This window comes from Bos grunniens, chromosome 5 (assembly GCF_055505025.1).
Source record: "Bos grunniens cultivar Pamir isolate PY7600 chromosome 5, Bosgru_T2T1.0, whole genome shotgun sequence".
In the NCBI taxonomy this organism is placed as follows: Eukaryota; Metazoa; Chordata; class Mammalia; order Artiodactyla; family Bovidae; genus Bos; species Bos grunniens.
The window spans coordinates 98,699,488-98,727,268 of record NC_141169.1 but is presented as its reverse complement, the minus strand read 5'-3'; the positions used below and the strand labels follow the sequence as shown (position 1 = coordinate 98,727,268).

Here is a 27,781-nt window from a genome sequence, read left to right as displayed (position 1 = left end):
TGAATCGCAGCACGCCAAGCCTCCCTGTCAATCACCAACTCCCAGAGTTCACCCAAACCCATCGAGTCGGTGATGCCATCCAGGCATCTCATCCTCTGTCGTCCCCTTCTCCTCCTGCCCCCAATCCCTCCCAGCATCAGAGTACTTTCCAATGAGTCAACTCTTTGCCAAAGTACTGAGGTGGCCAAAGTACTGGAGCCTCAGCTTCAGCATCATTCCTTCCAAATAACACCCAGGACTCATCTCCTTTAGAATGGACTGACTGGATCTCCTTGCAGTCCAAGGGACTCTCAAGAGTCTTCTCCAGCACCACAGTTCAAAAGCATCAATTCTTCGGCCCTCAGCTTTCTTCACAGTCCAACTCTCACATCCATACATGACCACAGGAAAAACCATAGCCTTGACTAGACGGATCTTTGTTGGCAAAGTAATGTCTCTGCTTTTGAATATGCTATCTAGGTTGGTCTTAACTTTCCTTCCAAGGAGTAAGCGTCTTTTAATTTCATGGCTGCAGTCACCATCTGCAGTGATTTTGAAGCCCTCCAAAAATAAAGTCTGACACTGTTTCCACTGTTTCCCCATCTATTTCCCATGAAGTGATGGGACCAGATGCCATGATCTTCGTTTTCTGAATGTTGAGCTTTAAGCCAACTTCTTCACTCTCCACTTTCACCTTCATCAAGAGGCTCTTTAGTTCCTCTTCACTTTCTGCCATAAGGGTGGTGTCATCTGCATATCTGAGGCTACTGATATTTCTCCTGGCAATCTTGATTCCAGCTTGTGCTTCTTCCAGCCCAGCGTTTCTCATGATGTACTCTGAATAGAAGTTAAATAAGCAGGGTGACAATATGTAGCCTTGATGTACTCCTTTTCCTATTTGAAACCAGTCTGTTGTTCCATGTCCAGTTCTAACTGTTGCTTTCTGACCTGCATATAGGTTTCTCAAGAGGCAGGTCAGGTGGTCTGGTATTCCCATCTCTTTCAGAATTTTCCACAGTTTATTGTGATCCACACAGTAAAAGGCTTTGGCATAGTCAATAAAGCAGAAATAGATGTTTTTCTGGAACTCTCTTGCTTTTTCCATGATCCAGCGGATGTTGGCAATTTGATCTCTGGTTCCTCTGCCTTTTCTAAAACCAGCTTGAACATCTGGAAGTTCACGGTTCACGTATTGCTGAAGCCTGGCTTGGAGAATTTTGAGCATTACTTTACTAGCATGTGAGATGAGTGCAATTGTGCGGTAGTTTGGACATTCTTTGGCACTGCCTTTCTTTGGGATTGAAATGAAAACTGACCTTTTTCAGTCCTGTGGCCACTGCTGAGTTTTCCAAATTGGCTGGCATATTGAGGGCAGCACTTTCACAGCATCATCTTTCAGGATGTGAAATAGCTCAACTGGAATTCCATCATCTCCACTAGCTTTGTTCGCAGTGATGCTTTCTAAGGCCCACTTGACTTCACATTCTAGGATGTCTGCCTCTAGGTGAGTGATGACACCATCATGATTATCTGGGTCGTGAAGATCTTTTTTGTACAGTTCTTCTGTGTATTCTTGCCACCTCTTCTTAGTATCTTCTGCTTCTGTTAGGTCCATACCATTTCTGTCCTTTATCGAGCCCATCTTTGCATGAAATGTTCCCTTGGTATCTCTGATTTTCTTGAAGAGATCTCTAGTCGTTCCCATTCTGTTGTTTTCCTCCATTTCTTTGCATTGATCGCTGAGGAAGGCTTTCTTATCTCTTCTTGCTACTCTTTGGAACTCTGCATTCAGATGCTCATATCTTTCCTTTTCTCCTTTGCTTTTCGCTTCTCTTCTTTTCTCAGCTATTTGTAAGGCCTCCCCAGACAGCCATTTTGCTTTTTTGCACTTCTTTTCCATGGGGATGGTCTTGATCCCTGTCTCCTGTACAATGTCACGAACCTCCATCCACAGTTCATCAGGCACTCTATCAGATCTAGTCCCTTAAATCTATTTCTCACTTCCACTGTATAATCATAAGGGATTTGATTTAGGTCATACCTGAATGGTCTAGTGGTTTTCCCTACTTTCTTCAATTTCAGTCTGAATTTGGCAATAAGGAGCTCATGATCTGAGCCACAGTCAGCTCCCGGTCTTGTTTCTGCTGACTGTATCGAGCTTCTCCATCTTTGGCTGCAAAGAATATAATCAATCTGATTCCGGTGTTGACCATCTGGTGATGTCCATGTGTAGAGCCTTTGTTGTTGGAAGAGGGTGTTTGCTATGATCAGTGCGTTCTCTCGGCAAAACTCTATTAGCCTTTGCCCTGCTTCATTCTGTATTCCAAGGCCAAATTTGCCTGTTATTCCAGGTGTTTCTTGACTTCCTACTTTTGCATTCCAGTCCCCTATAATGAAAAGGACATCTTTTTTGGGTGTTAGTTCTAAAAGGTCTTGTAGGTCTTCATAGAACCGTTCAACTTTAGCTTCTTTAGCGTTACTGTTTGGGGCACAGACTTGGATTACCGTGATATTGAATGGTTTGCCTTGGAAATGAACAGAAATCATTCTGTTGTTTTTGAGACTGCATCCAAGTACTATATTTTGGACTCTTTTGTTGACCATGATGTCTACTCCATTTCTTCTGAGGGATTCCTGCCCGCACTAGTAGATATAATGGTCATCTGAGTTAAATTCACCCATTCCAGTCCACTTCAGTTCGCTGATCCCTAGAATGTCGACGTTCACTCTTGCCATCTCCTGTTTGACCACTTCCAATTTGCCTTGATTCATGGACCTGACATTCCAGGTTCCTGTGCAATATTGCTCTTTACAGCATCGGACCTTGCTTCTATCACCAGTCACATCTACAACTGGGTGCTGTTTTGCTTTGGCTCCATCACTTCATTCTTTCTGGAATTATTTCTCCACTGATCTCCAATAGCATATTGGGCACCTAATCACCTGGGGAGTTCATCTTTCAGTGTCCTATCTTTTTGCCTTTTTGTACTGTTCATGGGGTTCTCAAGGCAAGAACACTGAAGTGGTTTGCCATTCCCTTCTCCAGTGGACCACATTCTGTCAGACCTCTCACCATGACCTGCCCGTCTTGGCCCCAGTGATACCTTAAAAAAATTTTTTTTCTTTTTTTATTGGCTAGATAAGTAAGAGAAACAGCAGGCAACTGCTAATAGATCCAAACAGAAGAGTGTTCTTTTCACTGGAGACATTCGCAACAATGACACATAAACTGACAGAATTCAGCAGATTAAGATTACAGGAGGTGGAATTAATTCTTGTTACCCTTTGAGGGAGCAAAAACTACTCTGTTATTAAGAAATACACTCATTTACAGTTACGAGTTTCCCCCCAAAAGGGCTCTTCTGCCTTAGGCCCAGGGTCAGGTTACACCTATCTCTTGTCATGATGAATTTTATCTTAGAATACCCCAAAGCCTAGGATAGTGCAGATGTATGAAATACAAGGGACCAATCAAGTTAGGAGAAAGCAATTTCACTGTCAAAGAATGCTAGACTAAGTTTTGGAACATGTGACTGGAATTACACTTTTAGAAGAAAATAACAACGTATTTACCTCCACATAATAGCTCATCCTGAAGAAGAACCAAGTGCATGGGGCAAGAACACCTTGTAGTACCATCTCCCTTTACAAGACAGATATGTGAACAGCCACCATTATCCTGAGCACAAGGGTGCTGTCCTGCAAGAAAAGAGGAAAGAGAAGAGAATGAGAGAGAGAAAAAAGAAAGGGAAAAGAATAGCAAGGGAGGGAGGGAGTAAGAAAAGCCCAGCCAAAATCAATTATTTATGAGTTAACAAGAAAATCAAATTCAAAATTCTTTTGGACTTTATTTCCACTGAATATAATTACTCACACCATCTCTACACAATCTACAAGAAAACAAGGACAATTTAAGACACAAAGTATTTATATAGCCACTGTCTTTACATATTTATACATAAAATATTTTAAAGTATTTAAAGTAAGGTAATTGTACAGCTCATGTTAATTTTTGTAAGAAAAGCTGATTATTCAGAGTAAAAAAAATTGCTGGGGAGAATGCTAAAACCTGGATCTTATTCTGTTTAAAATATAAAAATTCTTCTAAAGATTTTTTAACTCAGAAATTCTATCTTTCTGAGAGACATGGTGATTTTGCTCAAAAAGTGTATTCTAAGGAGGAGTCTGCTAAAAATTAAGAGCTGTTAGAAGAAAAAACAAGTTCACATGAATTCAACCACTCAGAGACCATCAAAATTATTTGCTTGGTCAACCGCAAAAGAACTTGCAATATTACAAACGTCTGATTTCTTCCTACTTGGGTTAACTAAATAAATACACTGTCAGGCACATTTCAAAGTCTGCCTCATAAGTTATATTTAATGAAATCATTGCTTTGACTTTTCTACTTAGCTCACGTCAAAAGCAACTTGACAGCTATCATCCCAGAATACCAACATCAAATGTGGCCACCCGTTTATTATCTGACTCTGTCAGTAACACATCAGTCCTGCTTCAGGGTGTGTTGACAGATGGAGAGAGTCAGCTATGCACAAACGAGCAGAGGTGTCACACTACAGAGATGTTCCAAAGCAGACATCAGTCCTCCTATCAGAATCTACAACCTATACAGCAGTGTTTTTCAACCTTTTAATTCCAAGAGACTCTTGATAAACAATCTCCTTTTCTTTAATGTTTTTAGAAACTTTATTTGAAAAATAAAGTTTTTCTAAATATAAACCATATTTAAGTGTTGACCTATAAAAAAGATACTCCCCCTGAAATCCTGAAAACATCCATAGATTTTCTGCCATAAAAAGCTCATGTATCAACTGAATACTTAGCCATTACATCATCTCTACCTTATTTCTATTAAACACTCAGCATGAATTACACATCATAACATAGAATGACAATTCTAACTATTAAATCTCAAATACCTCTGATTAACTTCTAAGTTCATGAACAGTGACAACACAATAGAGACTTGAACAAGCTATGGTGTTCTCATTCCTGTTTCCTTCTTAAATACTCCAATTTGACTGGAAAACATTGTGCTGAGAAGTTCAGGAGTGAATACTTCTCTCACTAGTCCTCCATTTTCACATCTGCATTCCTGATATAACTGTGTAAGACCTACAGTAGTGATTGCTGGGAGGGTACATCTGATGAGAGATATAACAGTATTATGTTAATAGAGTTAATAGTATTAATTACTGTTAATGTTAACTTATTAATAATGTTGATACTAACTAAAATATTAATACTAACTCTAATATTAATACTATATTAATAGAGTTAATAGTATTATATGAACACATATTAACTAAGCCAAGATGACTAGTCATTTTTAAGTTTTCAATAATTTATGGCCACTTTCCTAAGCTGTGAATTGAAAAACTTAACCAAAAGGGGAAAAAGCAAGCACTTATTAAGCATAGTCTTCTCTAAGTTTATACACTAATTTTTAGTTTGTTTTGTTTTTGCCAAAGAATAGGTTTATTTTCATAACTATATTCATCATTATATAAATGTTAACTTCTGCTTCTGTTGAAACCATGGGGATGTACGTGAAACAAAAGAAATATTAATACAGGCTTTACACCAGTATTCTTGAAACGTTGAAGGAGAGAAAGAGAAAACATGAAAAGCAAGTCCTTGCTGTTCCTGGGTGGGGAGATTTTTGAAAAGGAGACACACCGTTTCTTTCTCTAACTCTTGTTTTATAGGGAAAACAAGTTTAATATGAAAAAATTTCCAGGCGAGTCTAAGGTTTTAAAGACATGAAGACTTTTTAAAAACGGCAAAACTACAAGTGTATGAAAATCTTAAAATAGAAGACACACAACATCTTAATTTTTGTCCCTTCTAATAACAAACATGAATCTTGGGACTAGCAATACATCATCAGCACTTACTATATTCCTGAAGATTCAGCTCCTTTACCGCGTGAATGTCACTAAGCTGGGCAATTCGAGCCTGGACTTTGGTTCTACCCTCTCGACCTGTCATGTCAATTTTTTCAATCATTTGCTGCTGCTTATCGATCCAGTACAGCCAGTTTTCAAACACAGTCAGTCCCACAGGCTGTAGAATGTTGGTGTCTTCTAATACTATTCGGTTGGCCCCTTGGAAAGGAGAATGTTCAACAGAAATGATTCATGTGGTCAAGTCATACATTCAACAGCTATTGACTGAAAACCCGTTAAGATTCTGAAGTACTGAGAAGGAAAATATAAGCTCTTCAGCAAAAAACTTAAAAATTTTTCTCAGAAGAAAAGATATATACATACCAGATAACAGACTAGACATTTAAGTGCAATCAAGAGCAAATAAGTGTCCAATACACACTAAATACTGAGTTCACAGAAATGTAGAAAAGAACTTTAGAGCCATTTCCAAAAAAAATTTTTTAAACCAGTCCATTTTTTTCCAATTAAATCTTATGAGGATTTCTAATACATAAAACATACAAAACAATGCTTCTCTATATGAAGCAGTGATGGTACGCAGAGCACTTTGTGTTGTTGGCCACCCACACCTGCTGAGCACACTCAAGGCATCTGTGGAGAACAACAGCCTCACTTACTCAGCCACTCAGAACACTGGAAAAGACTCATACATTACCTGGTTCAAGCTTCGCCTCAAAATAAGTATTTCTAAAATACCCCAGACACAAAGCCAGCCAGATTCTGGAAAGGCAACCAATTCTGTTAATGAACTATGAGAAAGTTTTTTCACACCATATGCTGAAATCTGTGCCCCACTCCTCACCACCCCAGTTGCTTCGCCCTCATTCAAATAGAAAACATACATCCATTCGTTCCCTCTTCCTCCTAGTCATCCTTCAAATATCTACAGAACTTTTCCCTGGTTGTTCATTGATGAGTTCAATCAAAGAAAGATACTAGCTTAATACTCTGGAAATATCAGGGGAAGTTCCAGGAAAGAGCCAAGCATAAAGCTAGGCTTAATCAATGGAGAAAGGTGGAGACATACATATGAGAAGGCACTAAGTCAACACTCAGATCCAAGGAGAGTTATATACAAGTCTACTTACGCGCCCTCCTAAAAATCTACTAAAATGACAGTGAACAATTAAGGCATAAGTAGGCATAAGGAAAAATAGGACATAAGAGTAGAAAAGCAATATAAAATTTACAAGCTGGATAAGAGACAAGCAACAGATCTAGAATATTAATTTCCTATGAACCTCTTTTCAAGTAGCTAGTAGAGTATGCAATCTCTCAGGGAAAAGGAATGAACCAAAGAAACAGAAACTAGGAAACAGCAGGTTCAGCACAAAGACTAGCAAGTATATCCCCAGAATAACAGTGAAAGGAGGCTGGCCTAGAGCAAGCCAATCCAGACTGACTGAAACAGAATGATAAAGAGGTATGTCTTCAGTGAAACAGAAAAAAAAAAGAAGAAGAAGAAGGAGAAGATGGACTCGTTGCTGCATCTGCATATAATGAAACAATATTTAAATTAGACAAGAATAATTTCAGAGAGGAAAAAAGCTGCAGAAAGAAATGAAGGTGATGGCTATATTTCCATACCCATAAATAACAAATAATTATGAGCTTAAAATTATGATTTAATTTTTTTAAAAAAATCATAGTTTTAAAGTTGAATGGGATAATTTTTTAGCTGGGTGGATGACAGAAAAGTTCATATGGGTATTTTAGTGATATATGGGTATTTTAGTGATATATGGTTTAAGACAACAAATCCTCGTCTTCCACCAAAAAAAGTCAAATTGTGATGTCTAAAATTTAAACATCAAGAAGCAGCTGTTTTAAATCAGATATTTTAAAATGACTCTTGATTAAACCATCAGAGATGCCTCTAAGAGTAGGACTAACAGGAAGAAGGAGCAGAGCAGTAAACTTGGATTTTATTACAAGTCAAGTGGAATCACTTGATTTCCACATTTACATGTATTATTTTAATAAAAATTAAAATTAAATTTAAAACAGCAGCAGAAAGAATCATTTAGGGAAAAAAAAAAAAAAAAGATGAGTTGTTGGTAGTGTAAGGATGGCCTCAACTGAACAACTGGGGAAAATGAGGAGAGGTCAACAGTGTTGCTGGAGGATCCAAGATCTACTCTGAAAGCAGATAAAAAACACCGGAACCAGCAATGAAAAAACATACTTATTCAACAGACTAAAGCATATACTAAATCTACTCTAGCATAAAAGACTCCAGGTAGAAAGATAACCCATGACAAAAGTATAGGCTCATCTGTGACTATATAAAAGGGGTTAAAAAAAAAAAAAGAAGAAAACCCTACCAACATTAAATCAACCTTTTTCAGAAAACAGGAAAAAAGGAAATGTTTCTTTTTATGAGGCCAATGTAACCTTGATGGCAAAACTCCAACAAGTGCATTATATTAGTAAGAAAGGAAAATCATGGGGTAATCTTTCTCATGAACACAAATGTAAACATCTTAAACAAAACCAAATCAAATTCAGCAATATAAAAAAAGGATAATGTATCAGACCAAGTTTGATTTATTCTACAAAACTAACAAGAGTTCAGTTCAGTCGCTCAGTTGTGTCCAACTCTTTGCAACCCCATGGACTACAGCATGTCAGGCTTCCCTCTCCATCACCAACTCCCGGAGCTTGCTCAAACTCATGTCCATAGTCAGGGATGCCATCCAACCATCTCATCCTCTGTCATGCCCTTCTCCTTTTGCCTTCAATCTTTCCAAGCATCAGGGTCTTTTCCAAAGAGTCAGCTCTTCGCATCAGGTGGCCAAATTATTGAAGTTTCAGCTTCAGCATCAGTCCTTCCAATGAATATTCAGGACTGATTTTCTTTAGGATGGACTGGTTGGATCTCCTTGCAGTCCAAGGGACTCTCCAGAGTCTTCTCCAATACTACAGTTTAAAAGTATCAATTCTTCAGCGCTCAGCTTTCTTTAGAGTCCAACTTTCACATCCATACATGACTACTGGAAAAATCATAGCTTTGACCAGAGTAAGTTGTCTGGGTTGGTCATAGCTTTTCTTCCAAGGAGTAAGCATCTTTCATGGCCGCAGTCACCATCTGCAGTGATTTTGGAGTCCAAGAAAATAGTCTGTCACTGTTTCCCCATCTATTTGCCATGAAGTGATGGGACCAGATGCCATGATCTTAGTTCTCTGAATGTTGAGCTTTAAGCCAACTTTTTCACTCTCCTCTTTCACTTTCATCAAGAGGCTCTTCAGTTCCTCTTCACTTTCTGGCATAAGGGGTGTCATCTGCATCTCTGAGGCTATTGATATTTCTCCTGGCAATCTTGATTCCAGCCTGTGGTTCATCCAGCCCAGCATTTCACATGATGTACTCTGCATATAAATTAAATAAACAGGGTGACAATATACAGTCTTGACGTACTCCTTTCCCAATTTGGAACCAGTCTGTTGTTCCATGTCCAGTTCTAACTGTTGCTTCTTGACCTGCATACAGATTTCTTAGGAGGCAGGTAAGTGGTCTGGTATTTCCATCTCTTGAAAAATTTTCCAGTTTGTTGTGATTCACAGTTACAGACTTTGGTGTAGTCAATAAAGCGATGTTTTTTTGGAACTCTCTTGAGTTTTTTCTATGATCCAACAGACGTTGGCAATTTGATCTCTGGTTCCTCTGCCAAGAACAGAACTTCCTTAATCTGATTTTTAAAAGTTACCTACAGAAAAATCTTAGCAAAAACCTAATCATGAAGTATTGGATGCTTTCTCCTCAAATCATGGAAAGCAAATACAAAATGAAACAAAAATACCTAGGGATTCTATTATTTTGTTCAATATTGTATTGGAGGGGGGGCCGGGGAGTGATCCCCAGTCAATGTAGTAAGGCCACAAGGAAAAAAGGACTGAAAAAGAAAAAAACTTTCTTCATTTGTAGACAAATGATTCCATAACACAGAAAATTCTATTAATAATTTAGCAAGATGGTTGGGAACAAACTCAATGCTCTAGGGTAAGAGAGGAAAAGGAAAACTGTATTTCTGTATTCTAGCCACAGCCAGAAAATGAAATATTAAATTATTTAGAATATTCTTTACCACTAGCATTCAAAAGCATTAAATACCAAAGAATAACTCCAATGAAAGATAGGCAACCTCGATAGAGAAAATTACAAAACACTAAGGGAAATTAAAGTTTTAAATATATGGAGGGATATACCATGTTCATGGTTTAGAAGACTAATATTATAAAGATAATTTTTCCTAAATTGCTATAATCTTAAAGCAAGGCCACTCAGAATTCTACTAGGTGTTTTTGTTTTTGGTGGAAACTCAAGAGGCTGATTCTAAAATGTATATGGAAATGCAAAGTGTCAACAACTGCCAAGGTAATCTTTGGTACGAAATATTAAGGTAATACTAATCAAGGTAAGAAATACTAAGGACATACACTGCTAGATAAATCTGCTATAAATTAAGACAATACAAAGACAAGGTGACCCAGGGAACATTAGGGTCCAGAAATAAACTCATACAAATATAATCACTTTATTTACAACAAAAGTAACAGGAAAGAAGAGTAGGGGAAGAATGGTCTTCTCAAAAGAGATGGTACTGAGTCAGTCACATGGAAAACAAAATTAAACCCCTGTCTCACATCATACACAAGAATAAATTCCAAAATGGATTAGAGATCTAAAATAAGACAAGTTAAACAAAAAAAAGTTAGGAAAAAACACAAGAAAATATCTTTGTAACTAAGCAGTAGGCAAAGATTTCTTAAACATAACATAAAAGGCACTAATTGTACAGGGAAAAATTAATAAGCTGTGCAACACTAAAAATATGACTTCTTTTCATCTAAAGACACTACTGGGAGAGTGAAAAGGTAAATCACAAGCAAAGATTTATATAAAACATATCTTTCTCTATAGAGGCAAGTATAAAGACGTACCAAAAATTATTACAGACGACTTTTAAATGGAAAGATACACCAGTCATAAATGAAAAGATTGAATTCTTTAACCATAACAATTCTCCCTGAATATGTATGTAACTTAATAATGCATTAATACACTGAATAAAGAATTTCTAGAAATCAGTAATAGAAAAATGGGCAAAAACTAAGAACTGCAATTCACAGAACATGAGTGACCAATAAAATAATTTCAATATCAAATAGAAAAGTTTGTATTTTATTAATAATCAGATATACCTTTAAAACGATTGGGTTGGTAAAAATTCAGAAGTCTAACAGTACCAAGTACTAAAGGAGAAACTCATATACTTCTGGAGGGTATTTTAAACTGATACAATCACTTTGGAGAGCAGTCTGAACAGATATATTCAAGTTGAATATATACACACCACATTACATGGCAATCCCACTACTAGGTTTAGACTACTGCTTTTAATGGCAAAAAATTGGAAACAGCAGTTTAGATAGCAGAATAGAAATAGAGAAACTGTAGAATGATCATACAACGAAACCACTATTTAGCAAAATAACTAACAGATTTGTGGATCAATAGGGATCATCTCAAAACTGATATATTTGAAAAAGGCAAGTGACAAAAGAATACATGAGACTATATTAAGTTTAAAAAGTAAAAAGGCTTAAATTTGTATCAGTATACACAGTAAAAAAATACACACACACAGAGCAAACCATGCATGACAAAGAAACACATCAGAAGCTGCCTCTTAAGAAAAAGGAAGGAAAACAGAATTGGGGAAGGAGACGCAAGAGCTTCAAATTCTCCCTATGTCTTTTTTCAAGAGAGGAGGAAGGGAGGTTCAAAAGCAAATATGGCCAAACACTAAGGTTTGACTAAGTTGGATGGCAGAAATTCTGTACTTTCTGTATGTTAGAACCATGTCATAATAAAAGAGTGGAGAAACTAACAAAAAAAAATATAGAAAAAAAGAAAGCTAATTCATTCAAGTATCAGTATCAATAATGACAGTGTTTTGGATTTTCTTCTTTTTTATTTTCTAAACTGTCTAAAGAACATGCATCACCTCTATTTGAAAAAAAAAAAAATCCTAAATGAAGAAAAAAGAGAAAAGGACAGTAGGGGAAAAAAATCCACTGACTTATTAGTAAGGGCTAAAACATGTATATAAGTAACTATTAAACAAATGAGATGGGATATAAGAGACACAGGTGATCAGTTAAAGAAAGAATATACTGTGCAAGGTGTGTGCCTGACAGTTTGGAATCAAAGAAGACATAATGGAAGGGAGTCTTTTGAACCTGAAAAGAGAACTTGTTTAGTTTTTGAAAAATTACAAATACACTGCAATATATAAAACTTTAAATGATACAGAAATACTCTTAACATATTAGCATGCTAAACTTTTAAACCTTTCCCAAGATATATTTGCTTGCATATTTTTCAGGGAATACACAAACACACATGTTTATTAATAGTATATACATATATTATATGTGTAATGTATGTGTATATATATACATGTATGTCTCTCTGTGTATAGGATATATTGCATTTTTGGAGGCAATCTGCCAGTATATATAGTATATAGTGTGTGCATATATATATGTCTGTGTGTGTGTGTGTGTGTGTGTCTGTGTGTGTGTGTGTATATATACACATATATAATATAGTTTTAAATTTTAAATAAAACTAAATCTTAATAACATTATTACACACTTAATTTTAAAAAATCATCCTTCTATGTCACTACACATCTCATCTATTGAATGACTAATATTTCACACATTTAATATACTCAGATGTATTTCTGTGTACATATTACAAAGAATGCTCAGCACATACCCCTGTACAACTGGTTCAGTATGTCTGTAAAACAGCTCTGTAAAATGGAAATTCACCAGCACATTTCCCTCTGAAAAGGTTCTACCAATTTCACTTCACAAAAGTATATGAGAGCTTGCCAGCTGTTACCTTTCTGGCCAATGCTGGGAATAATCAACTTTATATTTTATGGCTCTCCTATAGTGTATTATTTTAATTTCATTTCCTTGATCACCAGTAAGGCCACACAGAGTATTTGGACTTCAGAAACTGGGGGTATGCGAACAACTGTGATTATAAACAGAGGGTCGCAGAGAAATGAAAAAGTACATTTGAAGATCAACAAATTATTTAATTTCATTAAAACACATCAGGAATGTTAAGATCATTTGCATTTATGATGAGTTTGTGAAAGACAAATACCAACTTAAGCATTCAACCAGACTTTTTTCTTTGGGTTATGAGACTACCCTGGAGGGTTTTTTCAGTATGGCAGTGACATAATTAGAAACCATGCTTTGGAAAATTAATTTAGGAACAGTGTGTAAACTTCCAGGGAGGAAAAATCAACAGGGAGGAGACTAATCATAGGCTAAAATTCAGGCCAGAGATGATGAGAAGAAAAGTAGAGTGGAAGAATTAGAAAAAGAGAAGAGATGCATTAGAAACATACTATTTACAGAGCCCAAATCAAGAAAATTGGCAAGTTATTAGATAACAGATGGAGTAAGCATGTTGATGGTTAAAGAAAAAGTGCTTCCCAACCAACTTGCTGCTGACTACTCTTAGCGAATAAAACTGTAAAGAAATGTGTACAACGGAAGGAAAATACAAATGCTATCAGTGAATCATCTCAATTATTGAAACAGAAATAATATTTCTTGGGTACCTGAAAGATCACTGCTTTCAATTCGTCGGAGATCTGAATCAGCCCAGAAGAGTTTGCCCAATCTGCTATCAAGAGCTAAAGCAACTGGTTTACTTAAACCACTGAAAAAGAGGACCTCTCGTTCTGTTCCATCTAAAGCAGCTCGTTCAATTTTGGGAGACCTTTCCTGAAGATTGGTAAAATACATATACCTGAAAAGAAAGGAGGAAACTCTAAGTTTACTAAAGCAAGAAACCACACAAAATGAGAATATTTCTGTTAAGACAAAAGGAAGCAGTCATTTTTTTTAAGGTTTTTAAGGTTTTAGAGTATTTTTTAAAGATCATGGAATACATTCCTTAATTTCAAAAATAGTAACAAAGGTTGCACAGAAGTTCTTAGGGAGTTAACTTTCAGGAATTAATAAAACAAAATGTTAGACACAGGCACACTTATGCTTTTGGAATAATACGATAAATAAAAGATAACAGCAGTAATCAGATTTGGACACAAACTTAAATTTCTTTTCTAGTCCATTTCATAACTGAAAATAAGTCATATGTGAATTATTTCTTATATTTAACTTCTTCAATTCATCTCTTTCCTGTAACTCTTCTGAAGTAAGCTACTTTCCTTGCTGAATTCCTTATCACTCATTCATGTCAATTAAGTACTATTAATTGAATGCAAAGCTCTGTATTAAAGACATACTAGTTCTTATCATAAAGGAACCTAAAGCCAAGAAAATATAAGCCTGGAAATAATCAAGTATAAGGTAAACTGGAAAGGACTAAAGAGGCACAGATATAGACTAACGGGCATCTAAGAGAGGAGGACGTCACATTTGGGGGAGGGGAGCACAGGGGAGATCAAGGGGAAATTATTGGAGGATGACATAGTTCCAACAGTTCTGGAGGTATGGGTAGAAATGACAGATAAAGCAGCAGTGCCTAATGAAAGACATTCTAGGCAGAAAAACAGAGAAAGCAAGAATATAAATGGGATAAATAGGAAGGCTGATGAGGGTTTCAGATTCCCCCTTGGTAACATACCCTTTTTCTGGGTTTACCACAATGGCTCGAGGTCTGTCTTGCTCGCCCTTTAGCACCACTCCAATTGATCTCCCATCTAATCTCGTTACATTAATGACATTGGTGGCCTCGCAAGTCCAATAGATGTAGCGGCTATAAATATCAATGCTGAGGTCATAGGGCTGGATTTCTAGGTTTTGATTCGGAACTGAGCTCACAACCACAGTAAAGCCCTAAGGAGGGAAAAAGAAACACACACAGAACATGAGACTCCAAGCCAGACAGCCCTGAGATTACTCACAATACTTACACGCATGTGGTCACATACCTGAGTGGAACTCTTACATACCAAGGGACATTTCTTAGTGAGCATTTGAAATGTTCCCTTGGTTATTATGACACAAAGCAGAAGAGAGACAGAGGCTGTTTTAGTTGCTCTAAGAACATGACAGTGCATTAATGAGACATGGGAGTGAGAAGGTGGCAGCTGCTTCCTATAAACTCAAGACAGCTGTGGCTAGAAGAACACTCTAGAAATAGCTCTAAAGCAGTGGTGCTCAACCAGGAGCAATTCTGCATTTGTAAGTACCCCTGGAGAAGAAAATGGCGACCCACTCCAGTATTCTTGTCTGGAGAATCCCATGGACAGAGGAGCCTGGCAAGCTACAGTCTAGTCTACAGGGTCGCAAGAGTCGGACACGACTTTGCAACTAAACCACCACCTACCAGAGACACTGGTCAATGTCTGGAGACATTTCTGACTGTTACACCTATGGGAGTATAACTGGCTTTTAAAGGGGCAGAGGCCAGTGCATGCGGGCCTAGTCAGTCATGTCCAACTCTTTGCAATCCTTTTGGACTATAGCCCGCCAGGCTTCTCAAGCCCATGGGGTTTTACAGGCAAGAATACTAGAATGGATTGCCATTTCCCTCATCAGGGGATCTACCTGACCCAGGGATGGAATCTGTGTCTCCTGCACTGCGGGTGGATTCTTTACCTGCTGAGCCGTTAGGGAAGCCTTACTAAACATTCTTTAGCCTTGCTAAAATGTGATGTATAGGTCAGACCTCCCCCACACAGAATTATCCAGCCAAAAATGTCAACAGTGTGTAAGTTGAGAATCTCTGCTCTAGAGACAACAGCAGTTAGTCAGGGCTACAAACCACATCTATCAGTCACGTCCTCTAATCCGCAAATCTACCCCCTCAAAACAATTAAAAAACAAAAAACAGACAATGTTCATCTGTTTTATCTGAATAAATGGTATTTTATTTACTCGGCATCTCCAAGGTAACACTCCTTAATGAGGCTGTCTGATTTATTTGCTACATCTTTGGCTATATAACAACAGTTACAATTTCTATCAACTGGTTATCAGCCAATCAGTCCTGACCTATACAGTGTAAACTGCATCTGTAATATACAGCTATAACTATACCTTAAATTATCTCTCAGCAGACCTAAATACATTATCTCCTCGCTCTTTTGTCAGATCAGATATTAAAAAAAAAAAACTAGCAATCTAATTTTCATACATTAAAAATCTAACAACATTAGTGCTATAAGGAAGATGACAAATAATTATTTATAGTGATCCCGGTGTAATACTGCTTGGACACAGAAAGAAAGCAAATTATGGACAGTGTTGTGTGACTCATGATTAGAATGTAAGCACAGATAAGATGTGTTGATAATATTTTCATTCCTATGCCACAGTCACCAAGTAATATTTACCAAAACAAAAACAAAACCAAAAACCATTAGATTAATAACAACGTATCTTAGATGCTTTTAATTTTACTGAGATTGTGTTTTATGTTTCCTATTCTCTGGAACTTTTAAGTAGTTACTAGTAAAAGAACTATTACTCATAGAGAACCTACTGTGTAATACATAGTAGGCTATGTGCTTTATATTCCTTTCACCTAAAGATTCGTAAGAATCCTAGTGAGTGACAGAGCTGAGATTAGAACCAAGGGTCTATTTGCTTTCAAGGTTTCCAACACTCCATGTAAACGAAACAAAATATAAAATGGAATATAAATGGATATGGGTGTACTGACAAAGTCATTCTAATATATGAGCAGAAGTTATTTTAATACAATACCATCTTCATTTCAATAGCACTAGCAAACAACTGTTTACTCAAAGATCATTTAGGAGAGAAAAAATGCTGCCAGGTTCAGAATTCCAGTTTTACACACACACACACACGCGCACGCAGAGTCATGATAGGATGGTTGGGTGGTCCAATAACTACACAGAAGAACTGGATTTTGAACTGAGCCCTGGATTACCTGGCTGCCATCTTCTTGTGCTTTTCGGATCATGTTTTGTCGTGAATCAATCCAATAGAGTTGCTTGTCCAGGGGGTCATAGTCAATGGCCCGGACATTCCGAAGGCTGTGGATGGGAAGGATGATGTCAGGGCTCTGCTGTTCATCAATCACCATGCGGTTGATGGCACTCTTCTGACTGAAGAGCAGGAAAGTAGTTGGAGCTTAAAGAGAGAAAAAAGCAAATATGAAACAGTTATCCTAAGTCTCGGATCACTCAAAGATTTGATTGGCCTGTTGTCTGTATCTCATAAAAAACAGACATGTATGTTGAAGACTTGTATGAGACAAAGCCCTTTGGAATGCCTTCAGAACTCTTAGAGGAAACACTGATCACACTCTGGTTACTAAACCAGTTATGAATTTATGCCATGACACAGCCAACTAGCCAGTTTTTCTCTGTCCGATGTCCACAGTGGCATCAGCACAGGACACCTGATTTCAATGAAGCATTTGACAAACAAAATTCCCCTGCCTACCAAGTAAATAATCCTAACTCCTCCCTCATCTATTCTTGTGGGTGAAAGGAAGTCTGGGTCTCCATAGGTCAGAAAAGAGACTTCAAGAGTGGTTTTAGTCTCAGTTCTCACATAATTTAGTCACTTGATCTTAACTACAGCCTTCAACCTCTTTGGATTGAAATTGACTCAACTAGAAGTTTATAGTTATGCTGTCCTGCTCACTGAGTTGCTATAAGACTTTTATAACATAAGTAAAAATTAAAAGGTAAGGTATTATGTCAATTGTACAATGTTGTTGTTTAGTCACGAAGTCATGCCTCTTTTACAACCTCAAGGACTATAGCCCGCCAGGCTCCTCTCCATGGGATTCTCCAGGCAAGAATACTGGAGTGGGTTGCAATTTCCTTCTCCAGAGGATCTTCCTCATCCAGGGATTAGACCCACATCTCCAGCATTGGCAGTAGGATTCTTTACTACTGAGCCACCAGGGAAGCCCCAATTGTACAATACCTGAACAAAAAAACTATAAGGCATTATATAAATGTCAAGTAAAAATAGCTATTGCTTCTTATTATCAGTAGTCGCAACAATAAATGTGATGTTAGTAGGAATGAAACAAACCCTCGTGGGTTGTAGAAATATAGGCTTTGTTTTACATTGTGGGGATGTAATGGTTGCAAGGAGAGAGAACCATTAAAAAAAAAAAAAAGTCACACACTAGTTGATGCCTGAAGTCTACAAAACAGGGAATGCAGCCGAGACAACACTTCCCTGTCCCAGGGACTAGGCCTCTGATTACTATGCAGTCATCTTTAATGGAGGAGAGTATCCAGAAAAGAACACCATCTGACAAAGCTACCAAAACTTCAAAGTCTAACAGTCTTTTTAAAAATCTTCATTAAAAGAAATGTAAAAATCCCCAAATTATACTCTCTTCTCTTGTTGCTCAGTCATCACCTAAATCCAGCAGAATTTTGTCCTTATCAGGGATATAAACATAAATGGCCAAAACAGAACTCCTTGCTTTATCTCCCTTTAAACCCCAGTCTTCACAGTGCCCTTACTTGTGGTTCCCTGGTTGATGTTACACCTACACCCAAATGTATATCAGCTTAAATCTTGAAGAAATCATTGCTTCTCACAAAGAAACTTGGTATTCACAACCCTGAAATTATGCTTTAAGTTCCCCACTGGCTGAAAGTCCACACCTAGCTCAGAAGATTTAGAAAATATTTCAGTGACCCCACTGAACTCTTCATTGTGTAGAGTCCACAGCACACTGATTTAACAACTTTCAGCAATTTTAGTAGAACCAACACCTTAAGTAGTAAAAATACATGTCACAACAGAGTAGGTAACAAGTCTCCCATTAAAAAAAAAAAGAATTACTTTTTGGCAGTACTACTTCCTTATAAATCAAGAAAATAGAAAAAAAAAAAAAGGTCCTGAATAGTAAGCTTCCAACAAAATAGCATATTAAGACATACAATGAAACTCAGAAGACCCCATAGTTTTAGCTGCCAAATTTTCCTGCCTGGGAAATAATTAATCAAATATATATTAGGCTCCGAGTTATGTTTCACTTTGTACTGTTTTTTTCTTTCTTTGAGTCAAATTTTAATCTTTAATAAGCTTTCACGATTAGGTGAAACATAGATGATGACAAAGCCAAATATGGCTCCAAATAAATACTCATTTCAAAAAGTCTATGGGTGACATTAATTACAGTTGGCTAAATAGTTCCAGGAGAAAGCTGATGTTTTGACTTATTTACAAAAGGGACAAAGGATATTCAGTTTTGTAAGCCTAAACCCATGCTAATTTATATCACCTCTAACCACCACTCCCTCGTCTCTTGCAGAAGGCTTTCAAAACGGTCCTGTCGGGCTGTCTCAGCGTTGCACTCCCACATGCAGAAGCTGGAGGAGAAGGTGTATGCAGGCAGGAGCTTTTCCGCTCTCCTCCGAAGACACAAGTGTTCACCCAAAGCTTAAAGAAAGGTACCACTCTGGTATAAGAACATTGTAAGTGAAAAGCCCAAGCCCACCATGTTGGACTGTGCCATCTCTGAGCTGTGCCAAAGGCCTCGAGTAGGGACTGAAGTCCAGGCCACACTTGGGTAGCCAAGTCAAGCACCTGTGCAGCTGCATGTGCCCAGAGGAAACACCTTTTCTCAATCTGCACAAAGCTGCCACAGAGGCCAACTGCTTCAGTACTGAACACAGCATTATACAATGTGGCCTCCTGCTTCCTCTCTGACTTAATCTCTTTACACTCTGTTCCAGAGACACTGGCCCCCAGGTGTTTCTCCAACATGCCAGACATGTTCCCCGCAGGGCCTCTGTATTTGCTGTTCCCCTCTGCTTGACAGGTCTTCTCCCAGAGAGCCAGCACAGCTCATTTCCTCACCTCCCTCAGTTCCTGACACAGTGTCACTTTTATGCCAGGACTTCTCTCATGATCCTATTTAACATCAAGATCCTCCTATTCACCCTTTCCTGCTCATAATTTTCTCCATAACACTCATCTCCATCTACCTCATGATATAGTTTACTTATTTAGTTCATTATCTATCCCGATGGAACACAACCTCCACAACGGCAGGGATTAATGTCTGTTTCATTCAGCAATACATTCTTCATTGGCTCATATAATGCCCAGTGTGGATTAGCTGTTCGGTAAATATTCACTGAAAGAATACATGAGTAAACAAATGAAGACAAAGCATGAGATGACATCATTAAGGAGAGCCCTGTAGCCATGATTCTGAAAGGAAACAAAATTATTTCCAAGAACTGGGGGAAAAAAAGAAACAAGCATTTACTTAGAACCTCCAGCATGCCACACATCATACCAGATGTCTTCTAGTCCCCCAAATTATTCCACTTTACAGGTGAGCAAACAATAGTTAACTAATTTTTAAAGAAAGGTTAAGAAATTGTTCCCAGGTCACAAAGCTGCTGAATGGAAAAGCACCTGTTTTTCCAAATCCTGTCTTGCTTCTTCATTCTTCTACTGAACAATGACTTCTTGAATGACTACTGTTTGCCGAAAACTATTTTAGGCACCTTAAATATACATCAGTTAAAAAACAGGAAAAAAAATTGCTTCCTGGAGTTTACATTTCAATAAACAGACAGTAAGTAATAAACATAATAAAGATGCTATAGTATATAAGTAATGAGTTACACAGTATACCGGAGAGTGATTAAGAGTCATGGGCAAAAGAAGAATTGTAGGTAAGGGGCACTGGCAACGCAAGATAGGGTGGAAGGAGGACTTGCAACTTTAAATAGGGCAGATTAGGTCTCTCTGGGGAGGTCATGATTAAGTCAAGACATGGAAGTGAAGTATATGCATGCAAATATTTGCAGGAAAACATTCCAAGTAGAGGAACTACACAGTACCACAGTCCTGAAGTAGGAGTAACTGGCACATGTGAAAAGAGCACTGAGGCTAGTGTAGCTGCCATGGAGAGAAAGAGAGAACAGTAAAAGCTGAAGTCAGAGAAGCAAGGGAGTGGGGAGGCTGTGAAGGAACAGATCGTGCAGGAACTTGTAGGTCATTAGAACGAGGTTTTCACTCCCCGTGAAATAGGAGATTTTGAGCAGAGAAAGGCCAAGATCTGATTTAGCTTTTGAAACACAGGTCCAGGAGTAAACAACACAACGTTAGAAAACTTTCTGAGGGCAAGTACTTTGTGTTAAACTTCTCTTGTAATCTCCTTTGGGATTTAATACATCTCTGCACAAATATTAAATAATACACGTTACAAAAAAAATACATGGACAGGAAGCCTCTGGAAACACTGCTAATCATCTCAGAAACAGCCCAAGACAGACACTAGGGATACTCAGCAGTGATTTCTCATAACCTTCACTTACCAACTAGAACACACTGGTATAAACATCCCAAACAATGACCTCGAAAGGCCCTTCCATATTCTTCTATCTCCATCCTCCATCACTTCCTACCCCTATTTTCTCCTTCCAAAGTCAAACTCCTTTAAAAAAAAGTCTACATGACACACACACACTATTATCCCCCTTCTGTGCTCCATTCACTTGTTGATCTATTTCCATCTTTCACTGTTACTTTCCTGAAATTATGTTCTTTCAGGATTATTAACAACCATCTCACCTGAATATCCAGTGGATATTTTAGGCCTCACCTTACTCAACCTCTCAGCAGCAATCACAACACAGTCCTACTCTGAAACAATCTTTTCTCCTGCCTTCTGGGTCGTATCCTTTGGCCTCTCTGGCTGCTGCTCTACAATGTCTACTGAGAACTTCCCTTCCACAAGCACAGCTCCTGAGGTTACCAGACCCCTTCTTTTCTCCAGACCAGGAACTGGCAAACTACAGCCCACAAGGTAAATCTGGCCTGCTGCCTGTTTTTATAAAAGTTTATCAGAAATGATCCAATTTTAAAAACACATCATCTGTGGCTGCTTTCACATCGCAGTGGACAGGGCTGAAGAGGTGTGTGAGAGACTACAGGCTTCATGAAGCCTACATATTCTCTCTGGCTCATTAAAGAAAAAGTTTGCTGACAGCCAGATATACACCTTCTCCCTAAGTGCCCATTTTAAATACATGCTGGCATTTCTAAAATTTATGCCCCTAACTTCATTTCTTTTGCTCTGAGCTAGAGATTACTCTAATTACCTATTTAATGTTTCTATCTCCCATAGGAAAATCAATATAAACCTGACTAAAATTCATGTTGATGTATGGCAAAACCAATACAATATTGTAAAGTAATTAGCCTCCAATTAAAATAAATAAATTTAAATTAAAAAAAAATCTGGTACAAACTAATACAATTATGTAAAGTTTAAAAATAAAATTAAAAAAAAAAACCATTAAAAAAAAAAATCTGACTTGCTTTAGCAAAACACAAACTAATGTGTGACAGAGACTCCAAATCATTCAACTATAAACTGATGTTCTTCCTTTTTCAGAACTAAGCCTTGTGTGAGAACACACTAAATCCTTGCCTATGTGACCTCCTATACTTTCAGGCACAGAATAAAGTAATTTCAGTCATTCATTATATCCAATATCCTACAGCAATTGTTACCTTCTAACATAGTGAATCATACCCTACCTTTCTCCTACAAACCTACTTTTCCTGATCTAATTCTCTATTTCTTTATCATATCTATCAATTTCTAATTTGTTCTTATGTATCCAAAAGAACGTTCACATACATGTGAGTCATAAATCAGGATTCCCCAAGCCAACAATGTTTTGTTATACACTGTGTCCTGGTGTTCCAAGCAGAGTGTGTGTGTGTGTCTCTTTGTGCGTGTGAACCCAGATTCATGGCTAGATGAGACGACCTGCTACCGTAAGCTAGAATAAGGTGGCAACCACTCACTGCGTTCAGAGCCTGTGCTCTCTAGCTTGCCTCCCCATCTACTTACTATTGTTTCATACTGGCTACATTTACTCATAAGCCTGGCCTCTTGCACACTTACATTTTTCATCTTTCGCCTATTCTGCGAATTTCAAAGGACAAGGAGATTATATTTTGTAGAGTCTCTTTGCTGTACTATTTGTACTGTTCTTTCCTTCCTTCACCATGAGTAAATATGAATTATGTCTAGCGTACATGCATGTTCTCTCAAAGAAGCTATGCAAATTTTGCTATTCATATTTAATCCCCAAGGATAAAATACTTACTTTTCCTATAATATCAATTTTTCCATAACATCAACCAGTTATCACTGAACAAAAGTAACAAAAACTTGCACTTTTTCACTTTTAGTCCTTCCCTTTTATACAAACAAATGATCAACTCTGGACTTTGACAACTTCTCCTTTTAGAAAGAATATGAACTACAGTGTTTTCAAAAGTCTGCTTCCTTCTCTAACTTTAGTTTGCGTTGAGGGGGCAATGCAGCTTACCACTGCAAGTCCTGTTGTCAGCATTCAGAGAGTAGTGGGCAGGGCATCCACAAACGAAACCTCCAACTGGCACAGCCAAGCAGAGGTGGGAGCAGTGCCCGTTGCTGGAAGCACACTCGTTCCATCCTGCCTGCCGTGAGGAGTGAAACACGAGGATGTCCATCACATAATCCAAGTGGCCTTGAATGATGGTGCGGTTTTGGCCACTGGTTTTGTTGGCACGCTCAATGCTGCGTCGGCTCCAGTCCGTCCAGTAGATGTAATCTTGGTACTGAGTTAAGCCAAAAGGATGAGGCAAGTCATCTGCTATAACTTCACGGTTGAGTCCTATTTTCAGAAAGGCAGCAGACAGGGGAGACGCAGAAAGATGTAATATGTGACAAAGTGAGAGTCTTGTTGGCAAAGAAAAAGAAAAGGTAACATTTAAAACATTACTTTTGTAAGCAATTTAAAGTAGAAAAATTCCTTCAAAAGCAATTCTTAAACCAGACAAGTCTTCTGAAATCAATCTATCTACAGTCTGACCCCACACCTCAAACTAATTTTTGTTCTAAAACTCACTGAGTTTGTTTAAACTCATGTAGATGGCCTATTTTGATTGTGGTCTTATTTTCCCTCCATAAAGGTCTACAGTTCAACTCTTTTTCCTTCCATAAAAAGATGGAAATGTATATATTGTATTCTACTGCTACAAAAAGTCACTTCAGAAATATCCAGGGAGTTATAAATTTTATTATAAGCCCAACAGTAATGAAATTTCCACATATTAAAGAGATATGAATACAAGTCCTTGGCCCACTATTAATGAATAGGATACAATGTGAGACAGAGGATGAACCTAGACATTCATATGAAGTTTTATGAACAGTATCATATCTAACCTATGGTAAACAGCAGCCACTGATTTTTGCACAGAAAGGATTATATATTCTCTCTCTGAACAAAACAGAAGAATACAGCTTACCAAGCATATTTGAAGACTCTATTAAGTTGGTGTCCAGGTCTGTCCAATAAAGCCTCCTTTTAGCATAGTCAATGGTCAGGCCGTTTGCCCGCCCCACATTGGGAACCAGCGTGGTACGTTCACTTCCGTCCATGGCAGCTCTGTCTATCTTAGGTTTTCCACCCCATTCGGTCCAATACATAAATCTAAATTCAAACCAATGGATATTTAACATTTTACTTCTGATTATTTGGGAGAAATGATCATATTCATGTATAGTAACTAAGTCAATTTAAAGAAAATATACACTAAATCAAGGAAATTGGCAAAGCAAAATCAAAGCTATTAATTTTTTTCAATTACATTGGCAGTCTCAACTAAATATTTTTTCTCATATCCTAAAAAGGAAGTGAGTCAGCTTTCCTTAGTGTTTCCAATGAATCTGTTCCATCCAAAACCTAGGAATTGGAAACAAACCCATGGTTTCCTTATTGCAGCACTTGCATTTATAAAACTAAAACATAAATACAGTATACTAACGCATATATATGGAATTTAGAAAGATGGTAACGATAACCCTGTATACGAGACAGCAAAAGAGACACTGATGTATAAAAAAAAATAAAATAAAATAAAACTAATATCAAGAAGATAGCAAAGGATTAAAGTGCTAGTCTCAGAATTTGACTCACTTCAGAACAAAATACATGTATTTCTGAAGACAAGTTAATTCATTTTAAATTTTTAAAACTTACTTTCTGATTTGTGTAAATCACTCTCAAAAACCAAGCTGCAGCAGTACATCAAAGGTACAACTTAACAACTGTGAGCTGAGGTTTAAAAGGAAAGTTTGAAATGCATTTGGTCACACTGTCCAAGGTAACATACTACTGAATCACACACACCCCTTAGTGTGTCAGCTGAGCAATGAACACTACTACTACAGCCCCTGTGAATGTACTCTTTTGGGTTTTTCACATTAACTGTAGAGCAACCGCACAGTACAGACTTCTGCAGATGAGGAGGACAAGGCCCTACAAGAAGTGCAACTGATCTAATGTCTTCAAGCCAGTCATAGGGCAGAGCTAGAACTAGAAGGTAATTCTCAGCCAAATGTCTTTTGGACTGAACCAGTAGTGCTAATTTCAAGCCGCTTTGAATACTGGGTCTAGGAAAGTTCTCCGCATGCCAGGTCTCATCAACTACCCAAAGGAGACATTCATTCACCAGCCCATCGGCTGATGGTTGAATTGGTAGAAATGTATAAACACACTTTGCTGAAAACTCAAGTTGTCTTGGGCTTTGTTTGCATTTGTACTTGTCAGCTAACAGGCATGAGTACATCCCAAGAGCCAAAGAGAAAACTACTGTGGGAGAAATGTCACAGCTGCCAGCAGCCACGTAAACTAGAGTCCTTTGTCCCAACTACTAAATTTATCTGTCTGGTAACTAATAGCTAGAGTAAAAATCACCATAAACCAATCACAACATGTCAGCACGGAGATGGTGCCTTTGGTATGACTTTCTAACTACATGGCCAGCAAGCTAACCATGGAATTGACTGATTCAGCGAAACAACTTTTCAATATGGCCATGGTCCAATGTGCTGGTATGTTTACAAGGTTAACTTCTGCTTTTTAAAATGGAGTTATTCTTCAAAATTCAGCTTTCTTACATGATGGATTTTTTCATTGTGGTTCAGTTGTCCAGTGGTGTCTGATTCTTTGCAACCCCATGGACTGCAGCACACCAGGCCTCCCAGTCCCTCACCATCTCCCACAGTTTGCCCAAGTTCATGTTCATTGCATCAGTGATGCCATCCAGCCATCTCATCCTCTGACACTCTCCTCTCCTTCTGCCCACAATCTTTCCCAGCATCAGGGACTTTTCCAATGAGCCGGCTGTTTGCATAAGGGGACCAAAATACTGGAGCTTCAGCTTCAGCATCAGTCCTTCCAATGAGTTTTCAGGGTTGATTTCCCTTAAGATTGACTGGTTTGATCTCTTTGCTGTCCAAGGGACTTTCAGGAGTCTTCTCCAGCACCAGAGTTTGAAGGCATCAATTCTTTGGCATTCTGCCTTCTTTACAGTCCAGCTCTCATGACTATACGTGACCACTGGGAAGACTGTAGCCTTGACTATACAGATCTCTTTTTAAAACTTGTTAAATCATGTAAGAAGGATCATCTATCTTTGAAAAACATGTCACGTTGTAAATAAATTTATGAGAAAGTTCACTGTTTAATATCAAAGTTTCTCCAAGTTTATAATAACTAATTATCCATTTTTGAATTAATGAACATTCTAAAGTAGAGCTTTTTAATGTAGTTATTTCTTAGCACACATTATCTCAGTGGGTTTATTTTTACAGGTTTAGAATCTGGTATAACTTGGGAGAGAGTGCAAGCAAATAGATTTCACGACACCTTTCAAAAGGCTGTCTACTTAGCATATAAATACAATCATTAATATTTAACTAATAACCCATTTCACTAATTTTTATTCACCTAATGCTAATAATGACAGAAGTAAAAGTTAATTCTAAATCAGTGAAATCTCAACTAACGATTTTAAGATAAAACCTATCTATAATTTACCTGTCAGCTTCCTAATAAGCATGATTTAAAGACATCAAGAATACAATCCTTAACTAAGCCATGCGCAATACAGTTGCAAAGAATGCATATGAAAAGCTGTTTACCCTTCAGCGGGGTCCAACGCAAGAGCTCTGGGACTATCTAGGTCTTTCCACACCAAAACTTGTCGGTGTTGCCCATCCAACTTTGACACCTCAATTCGATTGGTTCCTGTGTCTGCCCAGTACAAGTTCTTCCCAAGCCAGTCTACAGCCATGCCTTCCGGATAATCTAAGCCAAATTCTACCACATGTTCCAGGGCACTGCCATTCATAAAGGCTCTGCTGATAGTCTGCAGAAATAAGATTAACAATATCACAGGGCTTAGGTACAACACCCTAAGGTTTTAAGGGAAGATACAGAAGAGCCAAAGGCACAGTTTCTCAATACAATTCACATATTTTATGAGAACAGTAAAAAAAAAAAAAAATGACGTCAACCTCCAATGAACACAACTGCGACCTCAAGTTTTATTGTCAATTCAGGGAGAAATTTTTCAAAGTTTTAAGAACCAGAAATTTATTCTAGTAATATAGCGGAGTGACTATTCTTATAAAACTTATTGTTAGTAATCAAGTGAAAAGATGTGACCAGAGTATTGTAGACTTTCAACTGGTAGTCACTTTCCTGACTTCCAACCTGGTGGCTCAGATGGTAAAAAATCTGTCTGCATTGCAAGTGGCCCAAGTTCGCTCTCTGGGTTGGGAAGACCCCCTGAAGAAGAGAACAGCAACTCACTCCAGCATTCCTGCCTGGAGAATTCCATGGACAGAGGAGCCTGGCAGGCCACAGTCTATGAGGTTGCAAAAAGTCAGACACGACTGAGCGACTAACAAACATACAGCTTCCTAAAGGTGCTTGAGAGTATGCAAA

General features: G+C 37.9%; 1 protein-coding gene across 5 annotated transcripts in view; it reads right to left on the bottom strand.

Moving 5' to 3' along the window:
* Nucleotides 1-27,781, bottom strand: part of LRP6 (LDL receptor related protein 6) — a 179,818-nt gene that overhangs the window by 21,959 nt on the left and 130,078 nt on the right. For all 5 annotated transcript variants that reach the window (XM_086401981.1, XM_086401983.1, XM_086401982.1 and 2 more), the window contains 8 exons: nucleotides 26,974-27,200; nucleotides 24,294-24,478; nucleotides 23,330-23,656; nucleotides 16,915-17,117; nucleotides 14,638-14,849; nucleotides 13,607-13,797; nucleotides 5,898-6,107; nucleotides 3,553-3,678 (listed from right to left, as the gene is read on the bottom strand). In XM_086401981.1, coding sequence (XP_086258107.1) covers nucleotides 3,553-3,678; nucleotides 5,898-6,107; nucleotides 13,607-13,797; nucleotides 14,638-14,849; nucleotides 16,915-17,117; nucleotides 23,330-23,656; nucleotides 24,294-24,478; nucleotides 26,974-27,200 — 1,681 coding nt within the window. The remainder of the gene's footprint in view (nucleotides 1-3,552; nucleotides 3,679-5,897; nucleotides 6,108-13,606; nucleotides 13,798-14,637; nucleotides 14,850-16,914; nucleotides 17,118-23,329; nucleotides 23,657-24,293; nucleotides 24,479-26,973; nucleotides 27,201-27,781) is intronic.